General features: G+C 37.4%; 1 protein-coding gene and 1 pseudogene across 6 annotated transcripts in view; one reads left to right on the top strand and one right to left on the bottom strand.

The window, feature by feature from the left end:
* Positions 1-22,559, top strand: part of ELF1 (E74 like ETS transcription factor 1) — a 103,387-nt gene that overhangs the window by 77,410 nt on the left and 3,418 nt on the right. For 4 of the 5 annotated variants that reach the window (XM_021697917.2, XM_021697918.2, XM_021697916.2 and 1 more), the window contains 6 exons: positions 5,894-6,074; positions 9,537-9,644; positions 10,994-11,161; positions 15,009-15,092; positions 15,802-15,994; positions 17,143-17,592. In XM_021697917.2, coding sequence (XP_021553592.1) covers positions 5,894-6,074; positions 9,537-9,644; positions 10,994-11,161; positions 15,009-15,092; positions 15,802-15,994; positions 17,143-17,592 — 1,184 coding nt within the window. The remainder of the gene's footprint in view (positions 1-5,893; positions 6,075-9,536; positions 9,645-10,993; positions 11,162-15,008; positions 15,093-15,801; positions 15,995-17,142; positions 17,593-22,559) is intronic. The other variant, XM_021697920.2, reaches the window with a different exon arrangement.
* LOC110587708 lies at positions 220-801 on the bottom strand (annotated as a pseudogene). The gene has a single exon (XR_006539745.1). The product of XR_006539745.1 is annotated as a signal recognition particle 19 kDa protein-like (transcript).

Raw genomic sequence — 22,559 nt, 5'->3', positions numbered from 1 at the left:
TTAGTTCATAAGCAAAGGAGCAAAAGCCACAAAAGTCAAATTTTATTTCATTAACTTAAATGCTGAAGAAAATGTGTATTTCAAATCTTTAATTAAACTCATTTATCTGAAACATGTTTACCCACAGGACAGATACAGGATTTCAAGTAACTTATGGTAGAGTCCATTGTCCATTTAAAAATATGCTTCTTTCTTCCACAAAAACTGTGTTGAAAGGCAAAAAAATTTTCTTTTATACTACATAAAAGCTAGATGCAAACTTCTGATGTATATTTATTTCATTGTCAACTCTGATGCTGAAGCTGGGAGGCAGAGATATCCATAGTTCGGTTAAATGATGCAAATAAAAAGCTTCCATGTCTCTGAGATATAAATTAGAAGCCTTCATTCACTGTCTTATCACAGTAGTACCACAGACTTGATTGACTCATATCCGGTCACTTCTTCTTTCCTGTCCCTTTTTTACTTCCCTCTCCTTGCTGAAGACTTTGGTCACCACCTCCTATTTTTTGTGTCCTTGTTTTTAGTTTGGGTATCATTTCTGCTACATACAACATTACTCACTTACGTGATGGGAACTGTACGAGACAGAGGCTGCCGTCTTCCTGTTTGAGCTGGACCCGGACCCTGCCCCTGTACTGAACATCACGATTCCACTCTCTAGAGTACATTTTATTTTTCTTACTTATGGGGATTCACCTCCCCTCCGCGATGGTCTTCTTGTTATTTAAATAAGCAGGATAGATACAAATGAACCTGTCCTGGTCGGCCAGCCGGGGACCGAGCGGTGGCACAAGCCATCTTCACCCAGGCCCGCAGAGAGCCCACCCACGACCTCCCGGGGAACTACCGCCCGGAACTCGGTTCTGAGATTTCGTGGACAACTCCGACACCTTCATTTCTTAAAAGGAGGTAACAGATCGTATTGCTAACTGAGGATATGGCCATTTTATGAGTAGCTGTGGCCTTCCTGAAGTTCATCTTTTAAAGATTTTTTTATTTTATTTTATTTTTATTTGAGAGAGAATGAGATAGAGCATGAGACGGGGGAGGGTCAGAGGGAGAAGCAGACTCCCTGCTGAGCAGGGAGCCCGATGTGGGACTCGATCCTGGGACTCCAGGATCATGACCTGAGCCGAAGGCAGTCGCTTAACGACTGAGCCACCCAGGGGCCCCTGAAGTTCATCTTTTAAATATATCTTGGGAAGGTTCTGGTTGAAATGATGTGGGAAAAACTGAGGTGGATAAGATTTGGTGGTCTTCAGCAAAGAAACTTATAAAGAATAATGCCTAGCTTCAATTTAGAAATAGAAACAAGAATATATAATCTTAATTGCCACAAGCTAGCAAAGTTGTTTTGGGTAGAGGGAGCCAACTGTCAAATGATAAACTTAAAGCTAAATTAAATTGGATCCTGCTATGGGTTGAATTGCTCTCTGTACCCCACCTCCCCAGATTCATATGTTGAAATGCTAAGGCCTCAAATCTCAGAATGTGACCTTATTTGGAAACAGGGTTGCTACAGATGTAATAAGTTAAGATGAGGTTATACTAGAGTAGAATAGGCCCCTAATCCAATGTGATCAGAGTCCTTATGAGAAGAGAAAATTTGGACACAGACACGTACAGGGGAGAACACCATGTGAACGTGACGACAGTCATCTATAAGCCAAGGAGAGAGGCCTGGAACAGATCCCTGTCTTAAAGCCCTCAGAAGGAACTACCCTGCCAACACCTCGATTTCAGATTTCCAGCCTCCAGAACTGTGAGACAACAAATTGCTGTTGTTTTTAGCCGCCCAGTCTGTGGTACTTGGTTATAGCAGCCCTAGTGAACTAATAAGTCCCAGTATTTTATTCATTTTTAAAATGTAAATCTAAGAAAATTTAACATTTGAAATTTTGCCATGCCTTCATTTAAGAGGTTGGAAACCATTTCTCAATCAGGAATTTTAGAATGTGTGGTTATAAAAGTTTTAGGTTACTGGTAACTCAGACTTGAGCCAGTTAGTTGCTAGTCAATCAGTATAAAAGGCAGGAATTTAACACGAGCCCAGACCAGGAGCTTGAGTTCCTGGAGTGTGTATTTTCCTTCCATTTATGTTAATAGAGGGGGGAGATTCTTTCCATACCTTAGAGAGGTTTCCTAGATGTATTTTGTATATACAGATTCAGGCCTGTTACCTGACATGTAGAGTTGGTCTGTTTGTTGTATATGATTTAAAAGCACCCTGGAGAAATTAGAGATGAACAGCTTTGAATATACATCTCCATTTCAGTGGAATAGATAAGAGTAGCCCATGCTTTTCATGAAAGGAGTGAGTACCTTAGAGAAAGCATGGCTAAGTCAGGAGTGATCCGGGGAAGTTCCTGTCTATGGCCCACGACAAAGTTCATAATAGACTCAGATTGGAGAAGCCCTGCAAATGATGATATAGAAAGTCATACCTTAAACACAGCACAGCCCCTTACCTTTTTTGTTTTTTTAAACAGAGCCAAGTAGGGCGCCTGGGTGGCTCAGTTGGTTAAGCGACTGCCTTCGGCTCAGGTCATGATCCTGGAGTCCCGGGATCGAGTCCCGCATCGGGCTCCCTGCTCGGCAGGGAGTCTGCTTCTCCCTCTGACCCTCCCCCATCTCATGTGCTCTCTCTCTCTCTCAAATAAATAAATAAATAAAATCTTTAAAAAAAAATAAACAGAGCCAAGTAAATATGTCAGTAAAACAAAATGGCACCATGTTTAAGGCTGACCATAATGGTGTACAGGCAAAGAACATAGACCTTAGAGTCCAGTTCAGCTAAGGTTCTACCACTTACTAGCCATATGACTTGCGGTAAATTATTTCCCTTCCCCTTGAGCTTGTGTTTTCACATGTAGAAAACAGATAATCCAGTGTATCTCCCTCATAGGATTTTGAGTTGATTAAATAAGGTAGTAATTCATATAAATAAAGCAATGAGCAGAATACCTGGTGCATGTTAGGTGCTAATAAATGTTAGTTAATAGCACTAGCAGAGGCAACAGGTAGGTGGCCCCTGTGCATGCTAGCCCCCCCCATTTAGTCCATAAGAATGAATCTCTTCTATTGTAACGTTACATACTTAGTTTTAGCATCCATGCCTTAATACATCTCAACAAAACAAAACCTGGAAGTGCCCTTAGGATCAGCTAGTGCTCTTCTTTCATTTAAAGGGAGGAAAATGGGGGTATCTGGGTGGCTCAGTTAGTTAAGCATCTGCCTTCAGCTCAGGTCATGATTCCAGGGTCCTTTGATTGAGCCCTGCACTGGGCTCCCTCCTCAGCGGGGAGTCTGCTTCTCCTCTCTCTGCCGTTCCCCCTGCTTGTGCGTGCTCTCTCTCTCTCTCAAATAAATAAAAATCTAAATAGATAAAGTGAGGAAAATGACAGTAGGATTGGAGAATGCCAGAGGTCTTATGGTTCACAGTCTTTCTTTTTTACATGTTGCTACCTTCTAAATCTCAGAACCATGTGTCCCTTTTCATTCTTTTTTTTACCGTTTTTTTTTCTCCTTTTCATTCTTAAGTTTTTTTACTTCAAAGGAAACTAATTTTCCTGCTCTGTTACGGTTAACATTTTTCTTAATAAACGGTTTAAAAGTTACTAAAATCTTTGAAGTGAAATTAGGGCGCCTGGGTGGCTCAGTCGTTAAGCGTCTGCCTTCGGCTCAGGTCATGATCCCAGGGTCCTGGGATCGAGTCCCACGTCGGGCTCCCTGCTCAGCGGGAAGCCTGCTTCTCCCTCTCCCACTCCCCCTGCTTGTGTTCCCTGTCTCGCTGTCTCTCTCTCTGTCAAATAAATAAAATCTTTAAAAAATAAAGTAAATTGAAATAAGCTTTATCATACATAGACTGTCTCTATTAGGGAACAAAGGAACTGGTAGCAGGGTTTGTCTCTGGGAAGAGACACTGATGGAGAAGTAGCATTGATTACTGTTACAACAGCGTGTTCCTGAGACCTAGAAATTCTGGAGAATAGAGTAATCATTTCCTCCAATTCACTTACTGGTGAGTAGAATAGAACAAGGAAGAAAATGGTAACAAATATCTGTAGTTATTTGAAACTCGAGAACTATGTTGATTTAGATAAAATTTTGGAGATACGCCTTGTAATATCCTTACCCTTAACACTCACTATCCCAAATTTCAGGAGCCAAGTAGGTTTGGTTTCATTTGGGTGAGGACTGCTCCTGGGAGTTGCTTTGACATGCCTCTGTCTCTGACTTCATGGGTGACCTTGGGTAAATTTCTTAATCTAATTCTTCCTCTGCCAAGGGATAGAGGTGATAAGCTCTATTCTTACCTGGTACATAGAGTTGTTGCAGCATAAAATGAAATCATGTGAAAATTAACTCAGTTCTGGGCCCGCCTCATTAGAAGACTAGGGGCTTAACCTTGAGCTCTTAGGAGAGAGTGTTTCAGTAAGCACATGTTCATGCTAGGTTGGATTCATGTGCAGCATTCACCTCTTAAAAAAGAGAAAAGGGGGGGTGCCTGGGTGGCTCAGATGGTTAAGTGTCTGCCTTCAGTTCAGGTCATGATCCCGGGGTCCTGGGATCCAGCCCCACATCGGGCTCCCTGCTCAGTGCAGAGCCTGCTTCTCCCTCTCCCTGCTGCTCCCCCTGCTTGTGTGCTCTCTCTCTGACAAATAAATAAATAAAATCTTAAAAAAATAAAAAAGAGAAAAGGAAAGCCCAATGACTATGCTTTGCCTTGGCCATTGTATAGACTTCCTCTCGTGTGTGTGTGTGTGTGTGTGTGTGTGAGTTTTACAGTGCAGTGTGTGAGCCTCCTACTTTCTGTTTTAAAACTTAAGATTTGGGGAGTCAGTTACTTCTAACTTCCTCTTTTCTGAAATGGAAAGAAACATTTTGGATTAAAATGATCCAAATATGTTCTAGGGTTATTAACCATAAATTTCAGAGCATAGCATTCTTGAAGGCACAGATAGTATGTTTAGCACAGATAGTGATATCTTAATGTTTAATTGAAGTAGTTAAATTCTTAGGATAGAAGTCGCATTTAACCTCAGTGTGCAGTGCTACAAATATGTTAATTGTACTCTATATAAGGTAATATTCATGTATTTAGGAAATATACACTGAATTATTTAGGGTTAAAGGAGGAATGTCTACCACTATCAAACAAATCAGAAAAAATAGAAATAATAATATAGAAAGATAGTGATAGACATGATCAAAAATTTTGTGATCTTATGACTAGATAGAAAATGAAAGTTAATTTTCCCATTTGAGTCAAAAGCTACTGTTAAACACAGGCTATGTGCCAGTGACAATGTAATATTTATTAAGCTTCTGTGGTTTTTTCCTGTCAAACTTCTGTTGAGATTTTATGTAATTGTACATTTCATTTGTTGTATGCCACTTTTTATGAATTAATGATATTAGCAATTTTTTTTTTAAGATTTTATTTATTTATTTGACAGAGAGACACATCGAGAGAGGGAACACAAGCAGGAGGAGTGGGAGAGGGAGAAGCAGGCTTCCCGCCGAGCAGGGAGCCCGATGCGGGGCTCGATCCCAGGACCCTGGGATCATGACCCGAGCCGAAGGCAGACGCTTAACGACTGAGCCACCCAGGCGCCCCGATAGTAGCATTTTTTTAATTTAATGTGGTTTAAAAGTATGCTTTTATAGGATTTTCCAGTGAAAACTTGGTTGTTAAGACCCAAGGTTGATAATAAAAGTTTTATTTGGTCTTAATAGATATATATTCTCTGCAGCCCAGAAAGATTGTCAAGATTTAAGTAGCTGATGATAGAAAAGTTAAATTGATGTCCAGTATAAAGTATTTTTTGGTTGTATTTAACGAAAGCAAACACTTTGTTAATCCTTTTTTCTCCCTCACCCCTCCCAGCTTGGTGACCCAGCTATTTTTCCTGCCGTAATTGTGGAGCATGTTCCTGGTGCTGACATTCTCAATAGTTATGCGGGTCTAGCCTGTGTGGAAGAGCCCAATGACATGATTACAGAGAGCTCCCTGGATGTCGCCGAAGAGGAGATCATAGATGATGATGACGACGACATCACGCTTACAGGTGTGTGTGCCTCCAGCAGCACCTTACCTCAGCGTGGTTTTGTGCAGTTTCTTGCCCTGTGATTTTGGGGGTGCAAGAAGTCCTTAACTTGGTTTCAGGGAACTCCATTATCTACAGAGGCTAGAGCAGGGGGAAGAAAATTATATTTCTTCCTCATCTACCTGTGTTTCATACTGCTTTCTCACATCCCCTTCCTTCTTTCCTAAATATATTGAGATGAGTGTGACAAAATAGGGATATATAAGAAGAACCAGGCCAACGGAACACTTTGTCAGGTATTCGCTGAACGCTTCTTATATACCAAGCTGTGTATTCTTTTTTTTTTTTTTTTTTTTTTTAAAGATTTTATTTATTATTTGACAGGGAGAGACACAGCGAGAGAGGGAACACAAGCAGGGGGAGTGGGAGAGGGAGAAGCAGGCTCCCCGCAGAGCAGGGAGCCCGATGCGGGACTCGATCCCAGGACCCCGGGATCATGACCCGAGCCGAAGGCAGTCGCTTAACCAACTGAGCCACCCAGGCGCCCCCAAGCTGTGTATTCTTGATAACAGTGAGAAGTTGTTTGTAGGGAAAAATACAGGATTGTTCTTCTTTTACTACTGTCACAAGAAGCAAAATAGGAGGCCATGACCCAGATGTAGGATCAGGTCCTAGGGTTTAAAGAAGATTTCTCTTCTGGTTCAGTCAGAACTAGTAGCGTATTTGAAATGTGAAGAGTTCATGGTGTAAGTGTGAGGTTGTGAATAATGCTGTTTTCATCAGTTTTAGAATTTGGTACGTACATTTGTATTTTTATACATTTACATTGATCTGTCTGGGCCAGAGGTGTTGGAGGTGTTTGAGAAAATTAATTATTTGGAAGCAAAGGTTACTTGAATATTTATTCTTAAATTTTAAAAAAGAATAGGAAATTGGCATCAGTCACAGTGTTATTAACTAAACCTACACTTTATTTGTATGCCAACCATTTCAAACTGATGTCCTTTTTCTGTTTCAGTATCCTATCTATAATCTTACATTTAGTTATTTCTTCTTAGTCTCTTCCAGTCTGTTACAGTTCCTCTTTCTTCGTCTCTCAGTAACCTTGACACTTTTTTTTTTAAGATTTTATTTGTTCATTTGACCGAGAGAGAGGGAGAGAATGAGCAGGGGGAGGAGCAGAGGCAGAGGGAGAAGCAGGCTCCCCACTGAGCAGGGAGCCTGATGCGGGGCTCGATCCCAGCACCCTGGGAGCATGACCTGAGCCAAAGGCAGACACTAACCCACTGAGCCACCCAGGCACCCCTAACCTTGACACTTTTGAGGAGTGCTGGTCACACATTGTAGTATGTCCCTCAATTTTATTTGTGTGATATTTTCTCATTATCTCGACTGAGATAATGCATTTTGAGCAAGAATACCACCAAAATGGCATTGTCTTCTTCATAGTGCATCATATTAACATAGTAGATTTTATTTTATTTTTTTTTAAAAGGAAGATTTTTAAAAGTTTACTATCTCATTTAATTCTCACAAGAGAAAAAGAAAAAAATTAGGTTAAATGAAATGACTTGCCTAAGATCACACACCAAGTGACTGAGTCCCCACTGATAACACTGACAAACAACACTTAGTTTTTGTCTTATCCTCTGTTTTTTACAAAGCGTATCCTATATTCACATTTTTTGTTCAGAGGAACCCAATGAAAGTTTTTCTGATAAATCTAGACTTACCAGGTTTTTCCTTACCAGTTAGGAAATTAGAGTACTCAGGTGAGAGGTTTCCATTCATTACTGACAGTGAGTTATGTGTTTTGTGTAACAGGATGATCATCGCTCTGCATATATATCTGTTGTGTAGCTAGTGGGTTTTTTGCAGCATATTCTGTCATAACTTCTTGATGCCTTAGTGTAAGGCTACATGTGGTCTCTGTAGGTTGGGAATGAGGGTCTCCCCTGAAGTCATCAGGGTGGTCCTCAGAGAAGAAATTGAGACTAGGGAAGCAGATGTGGGATCTTTAGGAGAAAGAATTACTTCTTTCTTTCAGTGTTTCACTCTCTTGGGCTTGGACTTGAAGATACCTGATGGCAAAATACACACAGGCTCCTTCCTTCCTGGAAAATAGAACTGGTATTGAATGGGTCTAGAAGACAAGCCGCCATATCTTGAAAACCAGATTCACTATTTTCATATTTCTTCTCCCTCCCCTTTCTTATTTCCCAACTTGAGCCTTTATTTAGCCCTTCCATCCTTCTTCGAGCAATGACATAAGAAAGCAAAGAACCCTGGAGCCCTCCTGAGTTCAGAGTAAGAGAGGGAAGAATGTTGTGCTTTTCAGAAACTACAGGGGGAAAAGAGATAGGGAAAAAAGAATTTATAAACTGTGAGTCCTAGATAGCACTTCAGATGATATTAAGGAATTGTTAATATTTTTAGGTATGACAATAACATACCATACATACGCTAAAATATTTAGAGATGAAATAGAGTGTCTTAGATTCCTTCAAATAATCCCAGGGAGTGGGTGTGGGGTGTGTGTGAGGGGACCTTGGGGGCAATAATTGGAGTAGGAATGAAAGAAGATTGACCTTGTGTTGGTAATGGTTAATGCTGAGAATGGATATGTGAGAATTCATTATACTGTGTTCCATAATTTGATTTTGTTTGAAATTCTCAATAATAAAAAGATCTATTTTTATGGATTTGAGGCTTATATTAGACTGCAGGTGTCATCTGTTTGCCCTGATATCAAATTTTCGTGTTCATTACAATACTCTCATTTTTATCATCAGTTTATCTCATATCAAGTTTGATATATATTTGAACCTGTAAAATAAATGTATAATAGTAAAATACCACTTTTATCTGTTTATATGATAGAGTCCTACATAAAGTTTCATTTGAAAAAAGGTTATGGTGTTAACAATTTTTGAAAGTCATTTGACCATGATTTCTTTGTATGTGGAGATTCTTCTTCCATTGCCAGTCTTTGAAGATCTAAAAGTAAAATTATTAATGGAGATGGTACAAATTCTATTTTCTCAAATAGAAGGTAACCATGATGACTATATTCATTCGTAAATCTTCTCTTTTAAATAATACTATTATGTGTCTCTTCGTATGTATTCTTGTCTGTTCTTACAAGGTCTGATGCAATTTTTAGTAATTTATAGTAATATCAAATGTATTTAATAAATTATAAATTATTCCCTAAGTTATTATAGTATATGGTATAAATAGATTTTAACTAATTGCTAGATCACAGCTAATCTGTTACAAAGAAGGTTTAAAATGCATGTATGAAAAGCTTGTGGGGTTTAGAAAGAATTTAATAGTCATATTCAATAGTATGGATTATATCTGTTGATACAAAGTATGTATATAAACCCAAGTATTAACTGATGTTCAAGAGATCAAAATCTGTGTGTTTTCAAGCAACAGAGGTCTTGTAGCTAACTCGTATTTTCTTCAAATGTATTGTAGTTGAAGCATCCTGTCCTAATGGGGATGAAACGATTGAAACTATCGAGGCTGCTGAGGCACTCCTCAATATGGATTCTCCTGGCCCTATGCTGGATGAAAAACGAATAAGTGAGTGGTCATGTGCCATGATTGTTCATGTTCATATACTTGGAAAAGTTATTCTTGCCATCATTCTCTGTTAGATGGCAAATACCAAGAGACCAGAGATCATGTTTGATAAGTTTTGTGTCCCAAGTGCATTTTAAGGTACAGTACTGGTTGAGACACCTTTGCTAAAGTATTCAGTTAAACAAGGCTTTTTTTTTTTTTTTTAATTGAGGAGTGAGACCTTTAGGAATAAAAATAATTTATTTAGTTGTCAAATAGCAGATTAGGCAGAATTTATTCTCGTAACCTCATTGGTGAAAGTATTAGGGCATTTACGGCCCAAACTATTATAATTTAATGATCTGTATGAGTATTCATCAGTGAATAGGCAAAAATTCATTGAAAAAATTTCTAACACCTCATGGCAGAAAATTCACTGCCGCATTATTGATCTGCTTTTAAATCCATGTTCTCCTTTGAGCTTTTCAGACAAAGTGTCAAACTCATAAAATTAATTATTACTAGATGAGTTTAAGATGTGGTTGAGTATTTTTTGCATGCACAGCAGTGCATTAGGCAATAATGTGATGTATAAATGAACAGATAACTCTTTTTTTCCCCTCAAGTTTACAGATTAATTTTGAAGGTAGTTGTTTACGTAAAAGCCAAAAATAAAGGCCATGGGAGGGATAGCAAAGTGTTCTGGAAGAAAAGAGTACTCTGGCTGAGAATATCAGAGACAGGCTTTATGGAAGAAATGTTTTAACCTGGGCTGTAAAAGACAAATAAGCTTTTAGTGGAAAGAGGAGATAGGGACGGGCATTTAAGGTAGAGAGAATGGGTTGAGCCAAGGAGACAGATCTGTAAAAAAACAGTGAAATGTTTGAGATAAAAATGCTTTGGTATAGCTGAAGTGTAAGCTTCTTGGTAGGTGGGAGATGAGAGTGGAAAGGTAGATTTGATTGAGATTGTGCAAGTTTCAAATGTCAGGCTGTGGAGTTTGGGTTGTTCTTACCATTTTTTTTCCCTCTATGAACTGGGTGAAAGGTCAGTTTTATTTTTCTAATAATTTTCAGGGTAGAAAGTTTTGTATAGAAGAATTATATGGTCAAATCAAACTTAGGTTTCAGAGAAAAACTTTAGCAGCAATGAGAGAAGAATGGAGAAGCGAAACAAGATAGATTGGTGATAGGCAGTCAAGTAAGAAGGGCATTGAATTAGTCCTGTCAACCCTGGTCTGACTTAGGATGCCTAATTTTGGACAGAGGAAATAAGAAGGGACCAGATTTTTCATAGAAACAGGAAATTATCTGATGAAATTATTTTGATTTATAATACAAAGTTAATTAAGTTGATTTTATTTCCATTAGATAATAATATATTTAGTTCATCTGAAGATGACATTGTTGTTGCCCCAATCACCCATGTATCCGTCACATTAGATGGGATTCCTGAAGTGATGGAAACTCAGCAGGTTCAAGAGACATACGCACACTCACCAGGAGCATCATCACCAGAACAACCTAAAAGAAAAAAAGGTGAGTGGTTAATTTGTTTAGGGCAAACAGTCAAATTTTGATGTGGAATCTAAACATAATTTTTATTCAAGGATATTTCTATACCAATTAAAACTTACATAAGAAAAAATGAGGGTACAAAGCATAAATTAAAAGGTATATGTCGGGGCGCCTGGGTGGCTCAGTCGTTAAGCGTCTGCCTTCAGCTCAGGTCATGATCCCAGGGTCCTGGGATCAAGCCCCGCATCGGGCTCCCTGCTCAGTGGGCAGCCTGCTTCTCCCTCTCCCACTCCCCCTGCTTGTGTTCCCTCTCTTGGTGTGTCTCTTTTGTCAAATAAAAAATCTTAAAAAAAAAAAAAGTAAAAGGTATATGTCTTCATATTAGATTCATTAAAAAATTAGATTATTTGGTGTATCTCGCAGAAATCGGGTTTTCCAACTTTTTTTTTTTTTTTAAAGATTTTATTTATTTATTTATTTATTCCCTCCTCGGTGGGAAGCCTGCTCCTCTCTCTCCCACTCCCCCTGCTTGTGTTCCTGCTCTCGCTGTCTCTCTCTCTCTCTCTCTGTCAAATAAATAAATAAAATCTTTAAAAAAACAAAAAAAACAACTAAAAATACAGACAAAATGTCTGAAATAAGACATCAGTCAACAAAAGCAAGTGATCCTGAGAAACAGGAAACAAATGAGGTGAGCCCTATGATGACCCCACCTTACTGCATGGAGAATTTTTTTTTTTTTAAACAGTTTGACAGTTCCTTAAAACATTTAATGCATACTTAACATGGGACCCAGCCATTCTTCTACTCAGTATTTACCCAAAAGAGATGAAGTCATACATTTATAGAAAAACATCTGCGTGAATGAATGTTTTTAGTTTTATTTGCAATAACCCAAAACTTGAAACAACCCAAATGTCTATTGACTGCTGACTGGATAAACAACTTTGTGGTATATCTATCCAAGGAAATACCACTCAGCAGTAAAGTAGAATGTACTGTTGATATATACAACAAAAATGGATGAATCTCAACATAATTATGCTAAAGGAAAAAAGCCAGACTTAACATATTATATATATATATGTAATATATGTTTCTCTTCATATAAAATTGTGGGAACTGCAAACTATAATGGCAGAAAATCTGTAAGTAGTTGGCTACCTTTGGATCAGGCAGAGTGGGAAAGGTATAATGATTACAGAGGGGTACAAAATACTTTTGGGGGTGAAGAATACGTTCACTGTTTTGAACATAGTGATGGTTTCACAGGTCAGTACTTATGTTGGAAGATATCAAGTTATAGATTTTAAAATACGCAGTTTCATTGTATGTTATACTTGAGTAAAGCTATTTTTATTTATTTATTTTTAAAGATTTTATTTATTTATTTGACAGAGAGAGACACAGCGAGAGAGGGAACACAAGCAGGGGGAGTGGGAAAGGGAGAAGCAGGTTCCCCGCGGAGCAGGGAGCCTGACGTGGGACTCGATTCCAGGACCCTGGGATCTTGACCTGAGCCGAAGGCAGTGGCTTAACCGATGAGCCACCCAGGTGCCCAGTAAAGCTATTTTTAAAGTGCAGGACTAACATCCTACTTAATAGTGGAAGATTGATGTGATAAGGAACCAAACAGAACACATAACATATGGGCTAAACAGCAGATTAGTTACTGTTTAAAAGAGAATTAGTGAGCTCCAATATAGACCTGATATAGAATAAAAAATATGAAAGAGTTTGAGATGTGAGGATTGAATGAAAAGGTCTGCATGTTTAATCAAAGCTCTAGAAAGAGAATATGTAGAGCGAGGAAGAGGCAGTATTCCAAGATAATGACGGAGAGTTTTCCAAAGTGACATAAATCTCAGCATGGTGAATCCTGAGTACTATAACTATCAAAGAAATCTAAGCCTAAATACATTATAGTAAAAATGCAAAACACCGCCCCCCCAGCCCCCACCAAAAAAAAAAAAAAAAGATGAAACTAACAAACCAGGGAGAAACTACATTACTTGAAGAGGATTGATTTTTAGATTGGCAGCTTAGAAACTCCCAGTAGAGGCTGAAAGTGTTGGGTATCTTCAAAGTATTGAGAAGAACTAACTGTCAGTCAAAAATCCTGTACCCAACTCACATAGAACTCACATGAAGCCATGCCACCTTGAATGGTAAGGAAGATGATGGAAAGGATGGATATTAGGTAGGTTTACCAACTGTCTCTTTCTTGACTAAAACTAATGGTGAAAACAGTGTGAAGAAGAAAATGATGTTATCTTTCAGGAAAAGTAGGTAAATAGAAGGCATAAAAATAAGATGGTAGGAGGGATAGGAGCTAACGGAAGTCTTTGCTCCTAATATTTGTTATCATTAACATAATCACCCAGAAGTATCTGCCTCATGAATGGTTCTCTGCAGATGTCTGCAGTGATGGAAGTGAAGTACCTGGCTGCCTGGGTTCCATATTTATACATTAAGAGGGGCCTGAAGAGAGACCTTTTGATCCGCTTCTCCCTGATTCTTATTCACCCTAACTTCAGAAAGGTTTTCCTATTCGGTTTGGGGATGTGTTGTTACTAACCTTGTGACTTTAGCTCTAGAATTCTGTTCTTCTAAGTTATTGCCTTATGTTATCCTAACCCAGAATTCACCCTTGTGATCTAGACCAGCTAGAGTCAGCCTCAAGAATATTGGGATAAAGGGGCACCTGGCCGGCTCAGGTGGTAGAACATGAGACTCTTTTTTTTTTTTTTAAAGATTTTATTTATTTATTTGAGACAGAGAGAATGAGAGACAGAGAGCATGAGAGGGAGGAGGGTCAGAGGGAGAAGCAGACTCCCCGCTGAGCAGGGAGCCCGATGCGGGACTCGATCCCCGGACTCCAGGATCATGACCCGAGCCTAAGGCAGTCGCTTAACCAACTGAGCCACCCAGGCGCCCAAACATGAGACTCTTGATCTTGGGTCTTGAGTTTGAGCCCCACATTGGGCATAGCGATTACTTAGTTTAAAAAAAAAAAAAAAAGAATGATGGGGTAAAATATACTAAGGTATCCGTTTATACTTAATTTTCATTTCTTTCATGTACAGAACGGTAGTCTGTTCAGATAGCAAGATCATCTCAACATAAATCCTAGGCAAAATTGCCATCAAGTTGTGCTTCTAAATAAATGGCAAAGGAATAGTTGGTTCACCCAACCTAAGGCTGCACAAACTACAGTTAGCACTGTTGAAGTGGACTTAGAGATTGAATGATACAGAACTATAAAGTTTGTTTTGCTGTGAATTAAAAGAAGTCTAGAAAATGAGAGTTTTCAAAGTACATGGGAAAATAAAAACTGACTATGCAGTTCACCAAAATTTTGCCTCATGCATTTTTGTATCTCTAGAGTTTTGGGAAGTTTCCAGTATTAGAGAGCTACCTGTATGCAGATGGGAGAAAAACTAAAAATTGATTTCTCCTACTGTAAAAAGTTTATCTAACCAACAGATAAACCTATATGGCTTATTTTTTGAGCCCAAGTCTACCAACATCAAGAATAACCCCCCAAATTTTAAGAAAGCACTGTCAGTTTTATTACCTCACAATGTTTTAAACTTAACCTCATTTTTATAAATGAGCAGATGTGTCATTTCCTACGTAAAAATGTTTGTGATCTAACCTACATTAACGATAAATTTTCACTGAAGTTCTTTTCCTTTTGAGTAAATAGTATTTTAGGAAACCAGTATGTGTGATATTGTGTATGTGTATAAAGTATTTGGCATTTGAAATTTAGAATAAATGACCAAATAGCATTCATAAACAGCTAAATTGTCCATTTCTCTCACTTTTGATGACAAATCCTTATGCAGAGCTGTTCTGTTTTCAGGGAGAAAAACAAAACCTCCACGACCAGATTCCCCGGCCACTACGCCAAACATATCTGTGAAGAAGAAAAACAAAGATGGTAAGGGTAAGTATGATAATTTCCTTACAATACTTACAGGTCAAGTAACATTTAGATTGCTTTAAAATATCTCATATCATAAGTAAAATCTACCAGCTCTCTTGACTTACTGAAATGGATCTTCTTGCTGCCAAATGCTTATAAGGTACAGTTGGCACTTTCTGTAAAGAGACTGGTAATAATGGAGCCCAAGAAACCCATTTAAGAGATTTTTCTTATGTACCTGTCAAAATAATCCATCCTTTAATATTGGGCCTTTTGGAAGAGTTCAGCCAGGTTAGCTTTTCAGTTTGTAGACACTTTTATAACATTGTTTTGGAGTTCTGCTGTTTTCATAACCGCTGCCCGAATTTGAAGAAGAATGTTAAGGCCGAGCTACTGGCTCTGCTATAAAGAGAACAACTATTGAGAGGTTTCGTACATTTGTTCACTGGCTCTTTTATGTAATGGTTCTGAAAGAGGTGGGAAAAGTGCTTTATCATCTCAAAATGCTTTATTTTCAAGTCATCATAAATCTAATTGCCAATATCGCTCTGTCCAGACATCTCATATGGGATGAATAAAAAGACCTATATTAGACCCTAAAAATTATTGCCAGTGCTAACCAAATTATGTAATATTTTTGTATAACTATAGAGGGAACTTACAAGGCTTTTAGTTGTGTTTAATTTTTCTCTTTTCCAATGAAATTTTGGTCAAATTGCTTTTGTTTTAGGAAACACAATTTATCTCTGGGAGTTTTTACTGGCACTGCTCCAGGACAAAGCTACTTGTCCTAAATATATCAAATGGACCCAGCGAGAAAAAGGCATTTTTAAACTGGTAGATTCTAAAGCAGTATCCAGGTTGTGGGGGAAGCACAAAAACAAGCCTGACATGAATTACGAGACCATGGGAAGAGCTCTCAGGTACATGAAGTTTTTGTAGTTCATTGTGTTAAGAATATTGTTTCCTAAATACTAAAAAGTTAGGTAACTTCTAAAAAGGTAGAGGATTACAAAAATGGTGAATTTTATTATCCAAGTGCTAAACCACGCTACTTCTAGAAATCACTACGTATTTAAATTGAAGTCCTGTTCTGATCTGGGAAAATGTTTTTCTTCAAAAAAAAATGTTCATGCAAACAACAGATATTTTACTTGTAAAGGGATTAGAAAATGTAAACTCTCATCAGGAGTTATAAATTGACCAAGGGCTCCTATGTTTTGAGCTGTTAAACTCGAATTCAGCACAAAATTAACATGTAGGGGTAATGCAGGTACTTAATAAGAGGGTGCATTTTTTAAATGTAAATCTCAGGTATGATCTGTATTATGTTGGAATAAATGCTTCAAGAATAGTATTAGGCATTGTGTACATTTTGAACTGGGCAGGTTATCATTTTATTCCTAAGCTCACTTTTAGTGTGTTTTTCTGTGATCCAGGTTATTCTTCGAGATATGCATCTGTTTGAGAAAGAGTTATTAGAAGTAGCAGTCATCTGATAACTTGATAACCTTCTTAAACCAGAACTGTTTAGTTACAGTTTGTGTGTGTTTGTTTTTTTAACTCACACTTTTTAGATTCTTGATCTAATTAAAATCAATGACAAAATTTTGAGTCACTTCTATGGAAAACTGAATCAGATTTACTGAATCAAATTTAAACTGGTAAGGACATTATAATAAACTATGGAAGGGAAATAAACTCTTGAGGTTTGTAGTGGATTTGATTATTCCGGCAAGTTGAAAGAAGGGGAGATGAAGGAAGAAAAGTGAATGACTAGGATAATCCACGTATTTTATCAACAATCCCCTCATCAGAATTGGTTTTAGGTTTAGTTGATAATAAGGATTTTTCTTTAGCTGTGAGTATGTGTGTTTTACATTTATTTAGAAAATAATGTGTTTAATTATACCATTTTATACAAAATAACTGCCCTTCATTGAAATTCTTCTCCCACTTGTTGCCAACTTTAAACTTTTGTTTATGATTAAAGAACTGCAATTTTGTTGAACATAATTTTAATTTATGTTTAACTGAATAAAATATTGATAAAATTGTCTGCTTTGAATAGGTACTATTACCAAAGGGGTATTCTGGCAAAAGTAGAAGGTCAGCGCTTGGTGTATCAGTTTAAGGAAATGCCAAAAGATCTTATTTATATAGATGATGAGGATCCAGGTTCCAGCATAGAGTCTTCAGATCCATCACTGGCTTCAACAACCACCTCAAGTAGAAACCAAGCAAGCAGGTCGAGAGTATCTTCAAGTCCAGGGATGAAAGGAGGAGCCACTACAGTTCTCAAACCAGGGAATTCTAAAGCTACAAAACCCAAAGATCCTGTGGAAGTCGCACAGCCGTCCGAAGTCCTGAGGACAGTGCAGCCCACACAGTCTCCATACCCCACCCAGCTCTTCCGGACTATTCATGTCGTACAGCCAGTACAGGCTGTCCCAGAAGGAGAAGCAGGCGTAACCAGTAGCGTGCAGGACGAAACATTACATTCTTCTGTTCAGAGTATTAGGTGAGAAAACTAAACTTATCGATGCGTATCATTATGTGATGTTTCTGACCAGAGTCATTACTCGTTGATGACTCTGGGTCAGGATTCAGAAGTGAAAATAAAAATTACATTGATTTTTAAGCCAGAGATCTTGTTCAGCAGATTGTTTTCAGCAGCTGATTGTATCAGTGATTCCTTATTTTTAACTTTGTCATTACCTGATGTTGTTCTATCCATTTAAATCTTGTCCACTCTACCTTTGTATAATTCGATTGATCCATACAAGAAGGGATCCACATATTAGAAAATACAGCGAATGGTTTCAGATCTTTTTTCCAAAGTCAGAAGCTGTAAAAATTCCACATAAATTGACATATTGTGACCTTCTGGAATGTAGTGAGTTCCAAGAAATAGCATTATTCCTTGGGAAGATCCTATCACGGAACAGTTCTAAAGTCCAAAGAGGTAGGGAGGCCAAGAATCTAAGGTCCACTTTTTCAGGCTTTTAGAGTGGCAGAAATTGGAGGAATAGTTTCTTAGCAATCAAATCAAATTTGCCTCATAGCCCCAGGAAAGATATGAAACAACAAATTGGCCAAGGAAACCTTATCAGCTGTAGACTGGTCTTTTGCAGAATTTGGGACTGGTCTCGCTGATATAGAATGGAGGAAAAGGAGGAAGGCAGAAAATTAGATGGACGTTTGCAGTGTTTTTCTTTTTCTACTATCATGAGTTTCCAGAATATGAATTAAAATAAAATATAGGAACCCTTCCAAATCCATTAAAAATGATTCTTTGATTGCTTTCATTAGGTGACTTCAGTCTTACATTCGTATATTCGAGAATATAAATGCTGGATTTTTGTTGAGTTGATCTTGAAGTAAGAAACATTACCCAGAATCAAGGCAGAGTTAGAAGTTCCAGTCTTCCTTGTATGGCCCATATAAACTTTTGGCATCATGAAAATTGACTTGCAATGAGTATAAAGATTACATTTTCCCCATTTTAATTAGGAATGATAAATCTTTAACTGTTATTAAAGGAGTACTTATCTATTTGTCTTAATATTTTATTTTCCTCTAGGTCAATTATTGGTTATGTGTGATGACTGAGTATCTCATTGGATGTGATTCCTCTCAGTGGTTTCTAGGCTCTTTGTCATCTTATCATTGTGTGTATTTGTGTTGATAGGAAACAGTACATGGCCACAGCTAATCACTAGGATCCCCTTCTTGGAGTGATTCAGTTATTTTTTAGCATCTGTAATCAATTTGCTTTTTATACCTTGAGAATAAAAACAAATACCCGGCCCTCCCCCCCCCATAAAAAACCCCACATACCTCTAGCTCTGAAAGGTACTCAATTGTGATACTGTATTGGATGCAGTATTACTCTGAATGTCAACTTCTGAATGATACTCAGTGCCAGATATTAAAACACTATAATACACTCCCTATCCCTGATTTGCAAACTGTCTTTTGGTGTACTTTTCAGAATTTTCATTTCCAAGGTCCCTGATTATTCCGGATTATTCTGTGCCTGCTTCCTGCCTCTATTATTTTTTTCTCTTTGGTCCAACCTATGTAAGACTCCTAGTAACAGCTTTGCTACATTACCTTCTTGCAGCTGTCATTAGATCTGTGTTGCACACAGAGTGCAGTCAAATTTCTGGAGCTTCCGCACCAGCCCTCACTCTGCTCATGATTCCCTCCTTGCCTTCTAGCTCAGGCTTACTGCTTGGGTGCACCGCAGTCTGGTCAATGAGCCAGGTGTTAAGGTTGACTTTCATGCTCATCTCCTCCTGTATGTTTAAATCTGTAGGAGCCACATTTTATTCATTGTCCTTCTCCTACCACTTTAACCTAGTGTCTGACACATAACATCCCTTCAGATTTATAGAACTTATTTTGAAGTAGTTTATATATTCATTCTGTATCTCCTCTCAGAGCAATGAGTTCTCTAAGTGGACTGCTTATATAATGAGGTAACAAAATTTAATTTCAAAACTTGAAAAAATCATTTTATATTTATGTGTATGTATATACACACATTCGTTATCATTCCTTTGGCTTTTAAAAAAATTCTCTTTTTGGCTGTACCTTTTATTTGTATCTCCCAAAAATCCTACTTATTTTAAAGCAGTTAAACCTTTTATGGAATGCATTTTATTCCCTGAAATTATTAGATGTGGAAAGGCCAAAGTTAATAATAATACTCTTTGAAGACTAACAGCTGCTGAATATAATGACTCGGGTTTTGCTGGTATTCCCTTCCATTATATAGAAAGAAAGAAAAAGTGTTAAATAAATTTCAAGCAAATTGTACATATTACTCTGAAATTTTAATGTATTACTAGAATCATTTTTCATTACTTGCTTAGCAATTTATTTTTTTGGATTTTTTATAATTACCCCAATTTTTCATTATGAAAATTTTCAAAATATCAACAGATTGAAATAGTACAGTGAACACCTATTTACATCCTCCTGGATTCACAGTTGATAGTGTTTTGCCTTATTTGTTTTTGCTCTATATTTATTTATAGCCTTTTTTCTGTTTGGCTATTTGTCAAGTAAGTTGACATCCTTATGACATTTCACTCCTAAACATTTCAACATACAGCTCTTAAGAATAGAGAGATTACCCTAAGTAACCATATTATCACTCCTAAGAAAAGTAACAGTACTTTGGCTATATATTTCATATCTTTATAACTATCTTTGATTTTATTAATAAAATATCTTATCTTTATAACTTATCTTTGATTTTATTAATAAAATCAAAGACCATTTAAAGATTTTTTTTCTGTAGCTAAGATGGAATATATATGACTTAAAATTAGGTTATTAATATAACAACAAGAACTGACACTTTCAAAGCACTCTCTGTATTTCATACACTTTTCCATATATTAATGTCTAATATCCTCACAGATCAATGAGATATAGGTAATATTATTCCTATTTTACAGATGAGGAAACCAAGGCAAGGAGAGGCCAAGGAGCCTGGTCACATCTAGTAAGTGGTGGAGACAGTGTTTTAATGCAAGCAGTTTAGTCCAAAGCAGTGAGCTTAATGATTTGCCGCCCTGCCTGCTGATTCACTTAACTCTCATGAATTACCAGTTATTTTACAATGAAGTAGCAATATGTTTTTTCTTTTCTCAATTTTTCCTTTGCTCCTCCTTTTATTCTCAAATAATTGCATGTGTCTATGTGGAAATCTATTAAGCTTTTCTTAATTGATTTATGGTATATGTGCTCAGTTTTTACAAATTTTGATTTTGACTCTGGCTTCATGTTATTTAAAGAAACAACTATAATGAAATTGTAAGCCTCTGGTCAATTTTTTTCCTAAAATTGTCCCTTGGTAGACTTGCAAGTCCATATACCTACCTAGCATAACTTATTTCTCTACAATATTTATTCAAGCACTAATAGTTTGTCTTAGGGTCTTTTGAGAAAATTAGCCTCTAAAAATGTATAATGTTATCTTAAAAGCAAAGTAATGGAGTAGGAAGAATGTAGGCATAACTTTCCAGCCATCCAACCTTGTCAATTATTAGATGTAACATTGAATTGGGTTAACTAACTATTCTGAGTCTGTTTCCTCATCTGTAAAATAAAGATAATACTTAACTTTACAGGTGATTGTAACAGTTAAATGACATTCTTGACATCTGAGTAGATATACAGTAAAAACTAAATGTTATAGTGTATATCTTTTTAGTCTCAAAGTTTTGAGGTATTTTTTTTTATTTTTTAAAAGATTTTATTTATTTATTTATTTGAGAGAGAGAATGAGATAGAGAGAGCATGAGAGGGGGGAGGGTCAGAAGGAGAAGCAGACTCCCTGCTGAGCAGGGAGCCCGATGCGGGGCTCGATGCGGGGCTCGATCCTGGGACTCCAGGATCATGACCTGAGCTGAAGGCAGTCGCTTAACCAACTGAGCCACCCAGGCGCCCCAGTTTGAGGTATTTTAAATTTCCAGTATTATACCACTGGTTACAAGCAGCTTAGGAAATTTTTATTAAGTAGTTAACTATACTATAACCTTTGTTATATAACATCACCAGACACAACTGACTGTTTAATCATTAACTAAGATAAAAATAATTTAAAATTTCTGTGGTTGGGAAAAGGCTGCATAATATTTTACCTTTAATCTCTGAATTTTTTATTAGCGAAAATTATTTTAGAATATGTTCAAATAAGCCAGTATATTTACATTGTAGATATTATAGATGAGTATATGTATTTTCTGGCAGATGGCAGTCAGGTGTTTTGAGAAAAGGAGGTCTTTTTCTGGCTTGAACAAAAGCATTGAAAGTCTAGTGGTAGCCCTGATTAGCAATATGGAAAATTTCCAAGTACATTATTGCTTGTGCCACACCTGGGGGAGGAAAAGAGGAAGGTGGAGTTGTGTATTAAAGGTTGGTAATTGCCCACAGTTTAAAGATATAATAGATAATATTCATCTTCAGCTGAAGTTATTTAGGACTGAAGAAGTGGCAGTGTGTTGTAATGTTTAAGCAGAGGCCTTGCAGTCAGATGGCCTCTTTTCTTATCTAACTGGTCACCTTATGCTAGCTGTTCACCCTCTTTGTGCATTAATTCTTTATGTATAAAATGGGGGTAATAGTACTTACCGGGTGGCAAGACTGTACATATTCCTAGATACAATCTGTGTGCTTACTATATACCCTGTGTACTGTTTTATCTGTATATACATGTACAGGAACTCTTGTCATGGGAAGCCCTTTATTTAAGAAATGATCTCTGGCTGCAGGGTCAGGTACCGTACCCAGGCTCAGATTCCACCCAAGATATCCTGATTCAGGTCGGCAGAGGGGAGAAAGGAGGCACAGTATATTTTGGAAAAGCTGTCTGACTCCCAAAGTTAATTCTGTATTCTTCCAACTCTTCCTTGCTTGACCAATAATAGTATCAGTAAATCTGGCCTTTATTTCTAGTCATCCCCTGCCCAC

This window comes from Neomonachus schauinslandi, chromosome 3 (assembly GCF_002201575.2).
Source record: "Neomonachus schauinslandi chromosome 3, ASM220157v2, whole genome shotgun sequence".
NCBI classification, from domain to species: Eukaryota; Metazoa; Chordata; class Mammalia; order Carnivora; family Phocidae; genus Neomonachus; species Neomonachus schauinslandi.
This window is presented reverse-complemented; position numbering and strand designations above follow the sequence as displayed.